This window comes from Eublepharis macularius, chromosome 9 (assembly GCF_028583425.1).
Source record: "Eublepharis macularius isolate TG4126 chromosome 9, MPM_Emac_v1.0, whole genome shotgun sequence".
In the NCBI taxonomy this organism is placed as follows: Eukaryota; Metazoa; Chordata; class Lepidosauria; order Squamata; family Eublepharidae; genus Eublepharis; species Eublepharis macularius.
Genome location: NC_072798.1, coordinates 3,678,608 through 3,693,435, shown reverse-complemented (window position 1 = coordinate 3,693,435; position 14,828 = coordinate 3,678,608). Strand labels below are relative to the sequence as shown.

The following is a 14,828-nucleotide window of genomic DNA, read 5'->3' as shown; positions in this document are numbered from 1 at the left end:
TCAATAATTTATAGGTCACCTTTCTCACTAAGACTCCAGGCAGATTACAGGAGATAAAGCAGCCCAACCGGACAGCATAAAAACAACCAATGAAATTCACGTGGGTGGGAAAGTTTGGGTTTTCCTGCCCACATGGCAGCCGTTTTTTCTGACACTGAGCCCTACGGTGGCCATTTTCTCCTCTACAACTTTTTTTTTTTAAAAAAAATCAGCGACTGAATATTGTCATAGCACCACATACATATAACTGGTTCTCAGAGTTCCCAGCTTACATTTTTTTAAATAAAGTGAACCTCTAGCCACCGCCAAGTGGAAGCTCCACGGCTGATCTGGTGGGCTCTGCTTCCTCCAGTTTTGGTGGTGGGGACTGGAACCAGCAGGAAAAGCTTACAGCATGGCCCTGGAACCATCTACAGGGCTGATGTCGGCCAGGTAAGTCCAGGGCCAGTTTGGTCCTTCTTTTCCTTTTAAAGGCACTCGGGAGAGGTAGATCTGGCCTTCAGAGGACAGGCTAGTCGTTGTTAATGGGCATCTCTAGTTCATTTACATTTTAAAGGGTTAGTTTTCCCCATAGAAGCAGATCTAGAACTCCAGAGGCCATATTTTCTCATACAGCTGCTAACAACTGTTTGCCCAGCCAGCTTCCTATTTCTCTCCCCACTCCTTCCTCTAAACTCCTGCTGCCTCTGGAGTCGAGGGACAAAAAACGACGTCTGAAATTCCAGAATCCAGAAACAAAAGAACAAAAAAAAAACACACCCCAAAGCAGAATCCCAGACTGGTAAGGACACTGGTGGGCTCTGCTTCCTCCAGTTTTGGTGGTGGGGACTGGAACCAGCAGAAAAAGCTTATAGCATGGCCCTGGAACCATCTACAGGGCTGATGTCGGCCAGGTAAGTCCAGGGCCAGTTTGGTCCTTCTTTTCCTTTTAAAGGCACTCGGGAGAGGTAGATCTGGCCTTCAGAGGACAGGCTAGTCATTGTTAATGGGCATCTCTAGTTCATTTACATTTTAAAGGGTTAGTTTTCCCCATAGAAGCAGATCTGTCTTCTAGAACTCCAGAGGCCATATTTTCTCATACAGCTGCTAACAACTGTTTGCCCAGCCAGCTTCCTATTTCTCTCCCCACCCCTTCCTCTAAACTCCTGCTGCCTCTGGAGTCGAGGGACAAAAAACGTAGTCTGAAATTCCAGAATCCAGAAACAAAAGATCAACCCCCCCCCCCCAAGTGGAATCCCAGCCTGGTAAGGACACTCCTGAAAATTCAGGATAAGGCAACCAGGGCCCAAGAGCTGGATCTGGAATTGATCTCTCTCTTTTTTAATTCAAGTGCACAGCCCTAGTAGCAGGCTTGAACAGTATCTACGCTTGAAATCCTGAAAAGCCATTTTGCCCAGCATGCCAGCTTCCATAACCCACTCCAAAAGCAGGAGTACAGCTGAACTATGTTGGAGCACCACTGGGGCACTTCCTCTGGCCCTGAAGCAACGGTGTCACCAAAGCTCCTGCTAGCCTCAGCAGTAGTTCCTGCTCTGGGCATTAGATTCTCAGGTAGGTGTAGATCCAGAGGAGTTAGCCGTGTTAGTCTGTAGCTGCAAATAATGAAGAGTCCCATAGCACCTTTAAGACTAACCAACTTGATTGTAGCATAAGCTTTTGAGAGCCACAGCTCTCTTCGTCAGATGCATCGTTGCTTGCTACACATGCATTGCCACTACCTCTCTAGAGTGGAAGACGTCACTGCACCCCCCCCCCCAGTGGAACTGCCTCTGGCCAGCAGAGTCCTCATCTCCCGCCCCTCCCACTTCTTTCGTTTACTGGCACACCAGCACCTTCAGCACGCTGGCCAAAAAGGTTGCCCGTCCCAATGTCAACGCACACACGAACACACTCATAACAGGATGCCTTTTACAATGAACATACTGCTGGCATGCATCATAAAAGAGGTCAGCGGGTGACAGGAAAGGCTTCTACCTGAAACCTGGAGAGCTGCTGCTAGTCTGAGCAGATGAAGGCTCCCCAACCGTTTTGACCTGCGCGCACCTGGAATTCTGACACAGCTACAAACGGCGGCGGCAGGAGGCAGAGCCAGCCACAGAAAGTCAGGGAGCAAGGCTGTGCAGAACTCTGAGAGCAACACTTCAGCATTTCAGACAGAGATGCCTTTGAAAAGGAACATGTTGTTTTAAAATGTATTCTTGCCTATATACACACTTTCCTTCAGTCACGCAGTGAAGATCCTGGAGCCGTGGTGGCAGCTGCTCCTAAAGCAACTTTTTAAAAAATCTACTCAGCCAACCAGAAGCCCTTCTGGGCAACAGCCCCCCCCCCCGAACTGCCCCCCCACACACACTTGGTGGGCATCAGGAAAGGGGGTGCCATGGCACCCACGGGCACCAGGTTGGGGCCCCCAGTGTAGAAAATACTGGACTTGATAGATTAATGGTCTGATTCAGTATAATACAGCATCAGTTTGGTGTAGTGGTTAAGAGCGTGGGACTCTAATCTGGAGAGCCGGGTTTGATTCCCCACTCCTCCGCTTGAAGCCAGCTGGGTGACCTTGGGCCAGTCACGGCTCTCTCAGAGCTCTCCCAGCCCCACAACAGGGTGTTTATTGTCGGGATAATAATAACATACTTCGTCCTGAAGGGCAGTATATAAATCAAATGTTGTTATTATTATGTTGTTATTGTTGTTGTTACTACTACTACTACTACCAGCACTGCAAACATATCTTTAGCAATGCCTGCCTACTGCAGGAACCTGATGGTTGATGACAGCCAAAATACACGAACAGGAACACTCACTATTTAAGAGTTGCCAACATATATACACTTCTGATATTAACCTTGGGTATTCTCTGTACAACCTGGTCCAAAAAGATAAGTGGAATTAAAGTAGAGTTACGAATTCATTATGTACAGTGTGATAAGAGTTCACCTTCTCACTTTTTAAATTGGTAATTCTTAGCAGTTGAATGACAAAGTCAAAACTTGGAAGCGACCGGGACAGTGAGGACGGCCAAAACGGCCCGAAGCTGCGTCTGGCTCATTGGTCTTGTGGCTCAGCGTGTATCTAAATGATGTTTTGGAGGGAATAGAAGAGCGCTCAAAGCACTCCCACCCGCTACAGCACACACAAACAAATGTGTCCAACATGGACAATGGCAACCCTAAAAATGGGACAGACTGCTAGGCAGGAATAACGTGTAAGGTGGTACACACAAGACCACAAATGCCAAACCAGGAAAAAGATTTCAGGTACAGACTATATATATTTGCATACTTTGCTCAATGTATTATGTTCTTCAGGGGTCATTTCGTAGAAAAAGAGGAGGAGGAACTCATTAGCATATGCCATGGCTCTTGCCATCACCAGAAGTGTGTCATTAGCATAACTGATCTGCATATGCCACACCTCATGGCATCACCTATCCTGGCTGTTTTCGACCCAATCCTGGCCATTCAGGGCTGAAATTGGGCCCAAAATGGCAAAAAGGGGCTGAAAATGGCCAAAAAGGGGCACAAAATGGTTAAGATCGGGCCGCTGCTGCGCAGGAGAGTGATCCACCACCCATAAGAGCCCGACCGAGGCCGTTTCAGCCCCGATCCAGGCCGAAATAGGCCCAAAATGGCCGAGAGTCTGGTGGGTGGGGCCACCTGACGTGTCCTCTTTGGGGAACTGCCGGAACTGCATTCCTGTGCGTTCCCCCTCGAAATGAGCCCTGATGTTCTTCCTGTCATATAGATCTTCTTGTTGCACAGAGCTTCTGTATCAGCACTCTGCTGGTTCACAGAAAGCTTATGCTACAATAAAGTTGGTTAGTCTTAAAGGTGCTGCTGGGCTCTTTACTATCTCATGAGAGAATCACTTTGAGGTCATGCCTCCCGCTTAGCACTCAAGAACCCAATGGAGACAGTGAGAATGTGTGAGCAGACAGGACAGCAAGGATGGTCAATACAACCCCAAGCGGCTTCTGGCTCACCAGCCTTGTCACTAAGGATGCAGCTAAAACATATTTCAGAGGAACAGATGAGCACTCAAAAGCCCTCCCACCCCCTGGAGGCCACACAATCTGTGATATAATGGAAATACATATCAGAAAGTACCAAATTAAAAGTGCAGAAACTACCCTCAAGATGGGCTCTGCAGCACAACAGTTTCCAGGGCCTTAGACTTGACCGCTCATGTGAGACAAATGAACGGGAAAAATATTCAGGAATGGGCTGAGATGGACACATTTGAACCCTCTTGCAAAGTAGGCATGCTCTTTGGCATCAATGGACTTTTATCCACTGACCCAGGCAGCTAGGTAAACAGGACAAAGTTCAAGTAAACCAGAATGTGATGAGTCCAGAAACACCTTAGAGACCAACTGGATTTCCAGGGTATGAGCTTTCGAGAGTCAAAGCTCGAAAGGCAACGAGACTGAAGATGACCAACTTTTGCTCCGACTTGGTTTTGCACAGGAGGGTCTTCCAAATTGCCATCTTTGCGGGCTTGGGTGGAACCTTCTTGGTCGGGTTTCAACTCTCTGTGATCAGCTTTACATCTCCGTTCGTCAAGAAGTTTATCAATGAGACCTGGCTGGAGAGATACAACGTTCCTATCGATGACCAGAGCCTCACCGTCCTGTGGTCCGTCATTGTTTCCATCTTCAGCATCGGAGGAGTCATAGGATCTAGTCTTTCAGCATATCTGTCTTCAAAATACGGGAAAAAGAACTGCCTCATAGCAGGCAACCTCCTCATCTTGGTAGCTGCGCTGATCACGGGCACCAGTAAAACCGCAAATGCTTTTGAGATGATTCTGCTCGGGCGGTTCTTGTATGGTTTGAGTGGAGGGTTGACCATTTGTATCCAAGGTCAGTACTTGGGAGAAATTTCCCCTAAGCGGTTCCGTGGACTGACCAATGCCACTGCTGCTGTTCTTGCAACCCTGGGGAAGTTCGTAGGGCAACTGACAGGCCTGCGAGAACTATTAGGGACAGAGTCCCTTTGGCCCCTTCTCTTGGCCACCACTGGAATCGCAGGACTGCTGCAACTGATTGCTCTCCCCTTCTTCCCCGAGACCCCATCCTACCTGTTGATCCAGAAAGGGGACTTAGAAGGCTGCCTGAAAGTGATGAAGCAGCTCTGGGGCCAAGGGGACCACAAAGCAGAACTGGATGACATGCTGAAGGAGCAAGCAGCCATGAAAAAAGTTAAAATCATGAACGTCCTGGAGCTCTTCAGAGACCGCACCATCCGATGTCAGGTATACTTAACATTTGTACTAGCGGCTATGACATCACTGAGTGGTGTCAACGCCATCTATTTCTACTCTTTTGAGGTGTTCCATACAGCTGGGTTTGACCAGGAAATCATGCCCTATGCAATTCTTGGAGTTGGCGCTTGTGACCTTTTTTCCACCATCGTTTGCTTCTTTGTTATCGAGCGTTTGGGCAGGCGTAGGCTGCTGCTGTGGGGATATGGTCTGATGGCGCTCGTGTTGGCTCTTCTCACTGCCAGTTTCTCATTAGAATATCACTTCTTCTGGTTACGATACTGCAACGTGGCTCTCATCTTTCTGTTCATAGTTTTCTTCGGAACAGGGCCAGCCGGGGTAACAATGCCTGTAATAGCAGAAATCTTCACACAATCTTCCAGGCCTGCTGCATTAACAATCCTCAGGATTCTCTTCTGGGCAGGTCAGTATTTAGTTGGGATAGCTTTTCCCCATCTTATTCGCTATCTGGACAGCTTCTGTTTTCTGGTCTTTATGGGCTTCATTGCAATCACTTGGATCATCCTCTTCCGGTATCTCCCAGAGACAAAAGGCAAATCACTCATGGACATCAAGAAGGAATTCAACCGTTTCAATAAAACGGAGGGCACTGTGGACAATAATTCATCTGAGGGGCTCCACAACATGCACATAATGTTAGGAGGCCTGGAAGGAAGTGCTTAATACAGAGTCGATCGTTGAAACTGAGCTAGATAATCAAACGCTGGGGGAGACTATTAGTTTTGGAATTCTCCCTCTCAAAGCAGCACTTCGTATTAGGAATGCAGCACTTGGGTTATGCCAGTTAAGAAACTGCTGGACAGAATGCCTTCCATGGCTTAAAAACAAACAGTTCTCCATATGGAAAGTTCCACTTGAGAGAAGGCCAAGAAAGAAAAATGACATGTGAGACATACAAGGAGTTTTGGACGCTGTCAGCATTTAAACCACCATTGTGAAATCATACGCTTCTTTTTACCTAGGCTTTTAAATTTAAGGGATTGATTTCTAACATTATTGTTATAGTTTTCTTTTTAGTTTTAAAAATGTTTTGAGACTCCTCTTAATTAAGCTGCACATTGATTAATGCTCTTTTTAGGCTCTGGATGAGTTTTTTAATAATGGGAACCGTTAATGTTTACTGTGCCTCTTTTTATTATGTTTTATTTTGTAAGTTGCCTCAAGCAGGTAACCTGGAGAGGTGCCACAGAAATGATCTGAAGGAAGGAAGGAAGTGCTTTACAAGGAACTTTTCTCACATGATTTCTTAACCCATACCTCAAACCCTGCATCTCTGTTAAATCCCAAAGTAAAGCAAAGATTTCTCTGGAGTGGAAATACAAAGATCTGGAAATGAGGTGGGAAAATTTAGAGGAAGAAAACCAAAAAGCACGTTCTCTCCCTCTTCCCCTAGACTTCTTTGATTTTTTTGATTGAATATATGGGATTTTGGAGAGTGCCGAAAAAACGCCTCCTATGAAATATTTTCTGTTTTAGAATGAGTGAAATGCTTGTCAAGACACTCTCAAAATGTATAGCATTAAAAGAGCAAATTACAGCATTGGATTACAATTCGTGTGCATACTGTGCATGCACACAATTTTTAAAGGATATGCTTATAATTTAAATGTGATTATTTTGGAAAACAATTAATATGCCATGTGTTTGACAATGCATTATTAAAAGAGTTTAGTGTTTGTAATGTTATAATTTTCCAAAAATTCAAATAGGCTGGTAGTTTTTGAGACTATTTTTGCCCAAATATAACTCTTTCTTTTAATACAAAACTTGTTTTCTATTTTCAACTTTTATTTTTATTACATCTTGCATAGTAAAAAAAAACCCTGGAAAATGTGTGTTAAGGGGATATAGCAGTTTGCAGCTGTAAATCATTAATAAAATCAAACAAAAACACACAGAGCTCCTCTGATACTGGAATAATGGTCCACCTAGCCCTCACCATTTCCTCCGACTGTCAGAAGGGCTTTTCCCAGTGTGGCGGCTAGAGATTCCCTTTCCCTTGAGATGCCGGGGCTGAATCTGGCACTTCCAGTAGTTATTGCAATGTTTTTGACTCTTCGCCACCTTGAGGACCCTAAGGTGGGTGGGTGGGTCAGAAAGGCAGAATAAAAATGTTTTAAATAAATATATAAAAATTTCTGATACAGTATTTTAGTGCTGGTCTTTGACCATAATAAATCTGTCATGCATTCATCGTAGATAAATAAAATTATTCAGGCAAAAAGGGCTGAGCTTTTCCCGTTAGTTTCTGCTTGCAATGGAACGTGACCACAAAGTTCAAAGAAGGCAGCCCGATGCCAGGCACGCATTTCTCCGTTTCTAAAAGCCGGACTAGACACTGCAGCGGCCACGGGCCCAGTTGATGCCCTTTTAGAAAAGGATTTGGCCATTTAAAAATGCTGTGAGGCCGTGGAGCAGAGGGACCAGCAATCTCGTCTCTCTCCATTCACCCTTTCAAGTGCCCAAACAGCCCCCTCCGCGGCCGTTTCAGCACTTGAATAAGTGTGTGTGTGTGGGGGGTGTGTGTGTTGAGATTAGGGTCCACCCCAATCAGAACTGGGCACTCACTCAATTTTTAAATGGCAAAATTCTTCTCGAAAACAGACTTGTGTCAGACTTGCGGCTACTGTAACATCTAGTTTAGCCCCGGGCGGGTAGATGGGGGAAAGAATCAGGGGCCCTAGAAAAATACTGCTCCAGAAGTGTAGCCAAGCCTTCCTTCCTCCATTCCCCCAGACCTCCTTGATGAGACCACCCAAAAAGCTGGCCCCACATGTTAGCAGCTCCTCAAGCCAAGCTGTTGCTGAAGGTCCAACATCTCGCCATCATAATTCTTCAGCAAACAAGCGTTAGTGCTTATTTTAGGTTTCCAGAATGTGTTACTCACAACAAGCTACCTCTCTTGAGGCCTAACCTTTGCAATGCAGGGACCCCGGGGGGGGGTGAGAAGAGGTTTTCTGCAATTACTCAAGAGATATATTAGTATTTTCAGGGCTTTTTTTTTTCAGCGGGATCTCCCAGGATCTGAGATATGGCACCTCTGAAAAAAGATCACAACTGGTGGCCCCACCCCTGGCGCCCAAAGACCCGTGGGTCATCTCCCTGTGTGGACTGTGACGTACTTACTAAACTAATTAAAGATACAGTGTAACAAATTATCAAGCAGTCTTTATACAAAAATCAAAACCAATTCACAACAAACTCTAAATGGTTATGTAGCTGGCAACAGTCAATACAAAGGAAGCGTGATAAATGAAGCAGCAAGCAGCATCATACAAAGACAGTATATAAACTGCAGAAGTGCTTATTCGATTCAAAACTCTAAAGTGCCAAAGCTGGCTTCACCAAATCACTTTCTAAACCACAGAGTATATACCAACTTGATAAGTGACAAAACCAAGACATACAATATAAATCAGTTTCATCAATAGCACAAGGCTTACAACAATTCACATGTCAAGAATTTCAAGAGTAGCAACTGCAATGGGTTTGCTAGCGAGGAGTCCCGTTTCCGATACCCCTTCCTCCTGGCAGTTACCAAAAGAGACGAATCAAGGTCAGTTACATATAAATTTTCATGCACAATGGCCGGTCGCTCAATGGCTTGCTGCTTCATTTATCACGCTTCCTTTGTATTGATTGTTGCCAGCTACATAACCATTTAGTTTGTTGTGAACTGATTTTGATTTTTGTATAAAGACTGCTTGATAATTTGTTACACTGTATCTTTAATTAGTTTAGTAAGTACGTCACAGTTCATTCTTGTTTCGGATACGCTTTGCCCATGACTCTCTCTATATTGCGGTGTTGTCTCCCTGTGTGGAGCTTCTCCCGGGCCGCCTGCTTCCCCAGCCTCTTCCCTGGCCTTTCCCTTCCTCCCTCCCTTTCTCTTTCTTTCCTTGCTTCCTTCTTTCTTTCCCTCCATCCCTCTTTCCATGTCTTTTCTTCCCTTTCTTCCTGCCGCGCCACCGCGAGGTCACTTTCAGAAGTGATGTCACTTCCCGGAAGTGACATCATCAAGCATTTCCGGTGGCCCGCATACGCTTCGCATGCACACATGTGATAATAGAGATCCACCACCTCTTTTCTCGGAAAAAAGCCCTGAGTATTTTAGTCAGGGCTTCACACACCCAGAGGTCTCCACGTGCCTACTACAAAAAACATCCCCTTCCTCAAAGTTTAGGTCTCCTATTGAAACGCTTCCTTCTATGCCCTCTTACAAACTCAGTTCATTCAAATGAGCTCATGCAGGAGATGATTCTGTTCAGAGCTTGCTGGAGTTCAAACACATTTCAAGCCAATGGACATAAAAAGGCAGCTGTTGCACCTGACCTGCTTAGCTTTTATTCACCTGTACACACGTCCAAGGCCAGCTGCCTCCTGGGAAGAGGGCTGTGCATGAGAACGTAAGGATGGGGACTATGGTTTCTCACACACAACACATCCCTTGATGATGCAGGTTCTAAGCACACAGGAGGAAAACACAAACTTGAAGGGGAAGGAGAGTTCCCAGACGACTGTCTGTGATTCCAGGTGCAGAGGAGGGAGCCAGTGTTTTGCATACGTCCAACAAAATGAGCTACATTCTATAAAAGATCAGGATGGAACAGTGCCACGTGTCTACACAGCTGAGCACTGCACACTTCTTGGGCCGGCCTAAACACAACTTCTCTCAAGTCTGCTGGGGTCTATCATATAAGGTATCCCAAACGTTCAGCCATAAAGTCTCACTGGTGCTCTCAGTGCTCCCTAAAACTATCCCAAGGGAGAAAGAAGCCCCCGTTCCTATCTCACTGGATCCCTCCACGTTGAAGCCGGTTCCCAGTTCAGAAGAAAACCCTCGGGCAATTTGAGTCCAAGCAGGCCCAGGTAACGCTAATGATCATCTTCTGTTCCAGAGGACAAGCATCCTGGAAAACTGGGTCACACCAGTGAAGGAAACAAACGCTTTAAAGTAACCTTAGCTATATAAAAAATAAATAATTAAAACCAAAAAAAGAAGCCTTAGCTATATAAATCACATGGATAGAAAAACAGCTCGCTCTCCTCTTGTATCTCCTGCCTTAAGAAGCCCCGTTCCCCTGCAGCGGCAGGACTGGTTGCTGCGCAGAAGCCCGGAGAGGAAGTGCAGTGCCTGGAACAGAGCCCCAGTCTCCAGACTCTCGCAATGTGCTAAGTATTAAGAAACAGGCTGGGGAAATTTGCCAAACACCTCTCCTCCACTGGCCAGGAAAGAAAGCCATAGGATGGCAGCAACATCAAAATGCAATGGCTTGGTTATAAGACAAGATGCTTATTGGCTGCCCTACTTTCTCGCACAGAACAGAAACTGTGCCTCTGGGTGCCAGGCCGGAGGCGGGGGGGGGGAGCCATGACTAGACATGGGCATGAATCAAAAAACAAATCAAATTTCATGACGAATCGGGCCGGTATGTGTATTGTGAAAACACGGTTTGTGGGGCCACGTTTTTCATGAAATCCACGACTTTTCAGGCCGATTTGATTCGTGAATGCTTCATGATGCCAGACAGGCTGGCATTGATCCATTGATTCCCTAGGCAACATAGGCCCAGAATGTCTGCAAAACTTTTGTTGCTGTGGAAACCCCAATCTTAGCCTGCATAACCTTGATAGGCAGCTCTCCCTGCCAACCTGAGAGCTCCCATTCTGTTCTATGAGAGCAACGAGCAGGGAAGAGTTGGACCTTCTGGGAACACCAATCTCATCCCTCCAAACCCTGTTAGGCAAGTCTGTCTGCCAACCAGAGAGCTCCTGTTCTGCTCTATGTGAGCGTTGCTTATATAATGCACAGTTCTGTGTCTCCTGCTTTCGGTTCCAGTAGACAGAGGGAGAGGGAGGAGCTGTTGCTGGGATTTGGAGTGAGAGTGGATTTGGGAGCTTTTGGTTGGATTTGCTGCTGCTTCAAAAGAGATTGAAAAGTCTCTTTCTTATTTTCTGCTCTTGTCCTTGCTGGGAAGGTTGTTAGGTGAGGGTGCCTTTTTTCCTCCACCCCCTCCCACCCCAGTTTCAGGGCATTGCCTGGCTCTGGGGCCTAGCTTGACAAAGGCCACTCGCCACCCCCCACCCCCCCGAGCCCATGGCACCTAGGGGGACAGAAGGGAGACGGTGTCCTGGTCAACATATTGCAATCTTCACCAAATTGGAGGGTGGCTGGAGGAGAGCCTGCTGAAGTCTCCCTGCAAGTTTGGCATCTATAGGTATGAAGGGGGCCATTGTAGGGCCCCAGGATCTGATGAATTACAAACCTAACAAATCATTTTGCGAAACGGGACAATTTCGTGAAAGTTCGTAGTTCGTATTTCATGGAACACGACGAACCACAAAACTCAAGAGTTCGTTTTCTTCCCCTTTCGTGGCCCTCTCTAGCCATGACACAAAGGGAGCTGGCAGAGGAAGAACTGACAACATGGACTCGTCTCCTTGCTTGTCTCTGGTTTACGCTAAATGGTAGTTCCCAGCTTGGTCCTTTTCAACACTATCTAAAGGCTTAAAGATCACTTCTCTTTACAGAGGTGCCTGGTTGAGCCTCTCTCTTACTCACTCATGCTTTAAGCTACAAAGCTGAGGTGCCAAGCCCTGTGCTAATCCTTTTGAGTGGTTAAGATTCCAACCCACAAGTAGAATGTCACATGTGTTGTGTGTGTGTGTGTGTGGGGGGGGGTGTTAAGAAGCACTTTTCAGCTCCCCCCAGTTCACTTTTACATCTCTCTTGTTTGCACAGGTTCCCATGGCCAAGCCGACCCTGCAACTAACCCAAGCCAGGAGAGGTTACTGGCCCCTTTGCTTACGATGGCAAGTGCAAGTGTGTGCCTCCTTTGGTTTTGAACACCCAGATTTAAAGCTGTTTGACAACCTTCTGGGATGAAATTCCACCCTGTTACACTTTCAGTGGGCAGAACACATTAGAAAGTGGCTCCACCACTTTTTCCCAGGCAGGAGGGTGTGAAATATTCCACCTCTTGTGAAAGTTGCGTATCAAAGCTTTGGCATCAGAAACAGGCTCTTGCTGTTGCTTAATATACTGCACAAGTGCATGAGAGTGTGCATGAGTGTGCACGTTTGTGTGTGAGACAAAGATTTTTCTACCCTGGATTACAATGGAATTTGGTGTAGGGGGGTAAATATGTCCCAGCTACAGTCTATGAGGTTTCTTCACCCTGTTGTCATAGGGTGTATAGAAGAAGCCTCTACAGCACAACTGTAGGCTTTTAACTACTGGAAAATAAGAGGGCTGTGGCTGAAAATGAAGAGTTAACACAGCAAAGGCAAAGTGTTATGCAACATAATCCCCTCCTCACCGCCTGGGAATCCAGACGGTGCCAAAAATTCTAATGAGCATTCATCCCCCAGGTGGTACCAATGACCAAAATCTGAGGTCATGGCTCATTAATCATTGGCTGAGCAGAAGTTAGAAGGGCTCTCCAATTTGGACATGGGAAAAGGAGTTTTATAATCCTGTCTGGCTGCCATTTCAACAGAGAGTGTGTGCGCATTTTTAGAGCTGTGGCTATCACAGTTTTTCTGGAATTCACAGAATAATGTGTGAGATACCCAAAACCCAAAGGTACCATTTTACAGAAAAATCCCTTCCTTCTGCATACAGCACCATAGCTATTATCAGGGCTTTTTTTCAGGGGGAACGCGGGGGAACGGAGTTCCGGAACCTCTCAAAAATGGTCACATGGCTGGTGGCCACGCCCCCTGATCTCCAGACAGAAGGGAGTTGAGATTGCCCTCCGCGCCATGCGGCGCGGAGGGCAATCTAAACTCCCCTCTGTCTGGAGATCAGGGGGCGGGGCCACCAGCCATGTGACCATTTTCTCCGAGGGCAACCCACTGAGTTCCACCACCTCTTTTCCCAGAAAAAAAGCCCTGGCTATTATCAATCTTTTAAACAACTGTTTTATAGCTGACCTTGGCTTGAAGTTAAAAATGACGACAAAGCATAGTGGCTATGCAGGTCTGGAGCCCTTGAAGCTGGCAGGCTCTAGGATTAGAAGCAGTATTAAGCGTTCTCATCTTAGATTTAATGCACCTTGTTAAAGACTTAATTATAAAGGGACTGGCCATTGACTCCAAGAAGCGCATCTGGAGACAGGCTGTGGCTCAGGGGAAGAACCCCTGCTTCGTATGCTGAAGGTACCCGATTCAGCCCCCGACCTCTCCAGTTAAAAGGACCAAGCAGTAGGTGATATGAAAGACCTCTGCCTGTAACTCTGGAGAGCTGGTGCCAGTCTGGGCAGATTTATTTTATTTCATTTGGATTTCTATTCTGTCCTCCCCACGAAGGGCTCAGGGTGGATGATGAGGGGTACCCAACCTTTTTGACCTGTGGGCACCTTTGAAATTCTGACACAGGGTGGGAAGCACAGCTACAAATGGCTGCAGCAGGAGGCAGAGCCAGCCACAGGGAGTCAGAACATTTCAGACAGAGATGCCTTTGAAAAGGAACATATTCTTTTAAAATATATTCTTGCCTATATATACAGTTACCTTCAGTTGCTCAGTAAATATCCTTATGCTGTGACGGCAGCTCCTCCTAAAGCAACGTTCTTAAAAATCTGCTCAGCCAATCAGAAGCCCTCCTGGGCAAAAGACCCATCTGACCTCATCCTTCTAAAAACACTTGGTGCAGGGGGCCCCAACCCCCCAGGCTGTGGACCAGTATCGGTCTGTGGCCTGTTAGCAACCGGGCCACACAGGAGGTCACTGGTGGGCAAGTGCAGAGCTTGCTCCAGGGAGCAGGTGAGGTAGGCGGTTGCCGTACTGGGAGGGGTGGCTGCGCCTCACCTGCGCCTTGCCTGGCCAGTCCTGTACTTTTTATTAGAAACATCACTTACTTTTGCCGGCTGCTTTCTGGCCCTGGACACTCATGCTGCCTACCCCCAAACCCCGCAGCGGAGCCAGCAGCGTACTGCGCACGTGCCCCGGCTGACTCCCATCATGCCTCTGGGTCTCTCCTCCCGCTTCCAGCCGGCACAAGCGCAGTTGTTGCCTCGTGCTGTGGTCGGTGTGGCTGCGCTTGCTGGAGCTGCTGCTGCTGCTGCTGCTGCCCTCCCCTCGCACCTTTGTGTGCTGGGTCACTGCTGGGCCTGCCAGGCAGTGAGCTGCCCTACGCCGCCTGCCACCTGCCCCAGTCTGCGTCTGCCTGCCTCTTCCTCTTCTCCAGTGGCATGGCCACTGCTGGAGAGTAGAGAAGCACCACTGGCCTCCTGCCTGCACAGTTGTGCGGGACCGTCTTGTTGCAGGAAAACAAGCTCAGGACTCCCACTGATTCTGCATTGTGGTGAGTTGTATAATTATTTCATTATATATTACAATGTAATAATAGAAATAAAGCGCACAAGTGTATCATCCCAAAACCATCCCCTCCGCCCCAGTCTGTGGAAAAATTGTCTTCCACAAAATCGGTCCCTGGTGCCAAAAAGGTTGGGGACTACTGACTTGGTGGACATCAGGAATGGGGTCAGTGGGTGCCATGGCACCCACAGGCACCAGGTTGGGGACCCCGGGTGTAGACA

General features: G+C 47.1%; 2 protein-coding genes across 2 annotated transcripts in view; one reads left to right on the top strand and one right to left on the bottom strand.

Moving 5' to 3' along the window:
* Window positions 1-14,828, bottom strand: part of AHCYL2 (adenosylhomocysteinase like 2) — a 123,336-nt gene that overhangs the window by 49,675 nt on the left and 58,833 nt on the right. The window lies entirely within an intron of this gene.
* Window positions 4,383-7,459, top strand: LOC129335543 (solute carrier family 2, facilitated glucose transporter member 11-like). The gene has a single exon (XM_054988185.1). It carries the CDS (start codon window positions 4,435-4,437, stop codon window positions 5,947-5,949), a length of 1,515 nt encoding a protein of 504 aa, XP_054844160.1. The 5' UTR covers window positions 4,383-4,434; the 3' UTR covers window positions 5,950-7,459.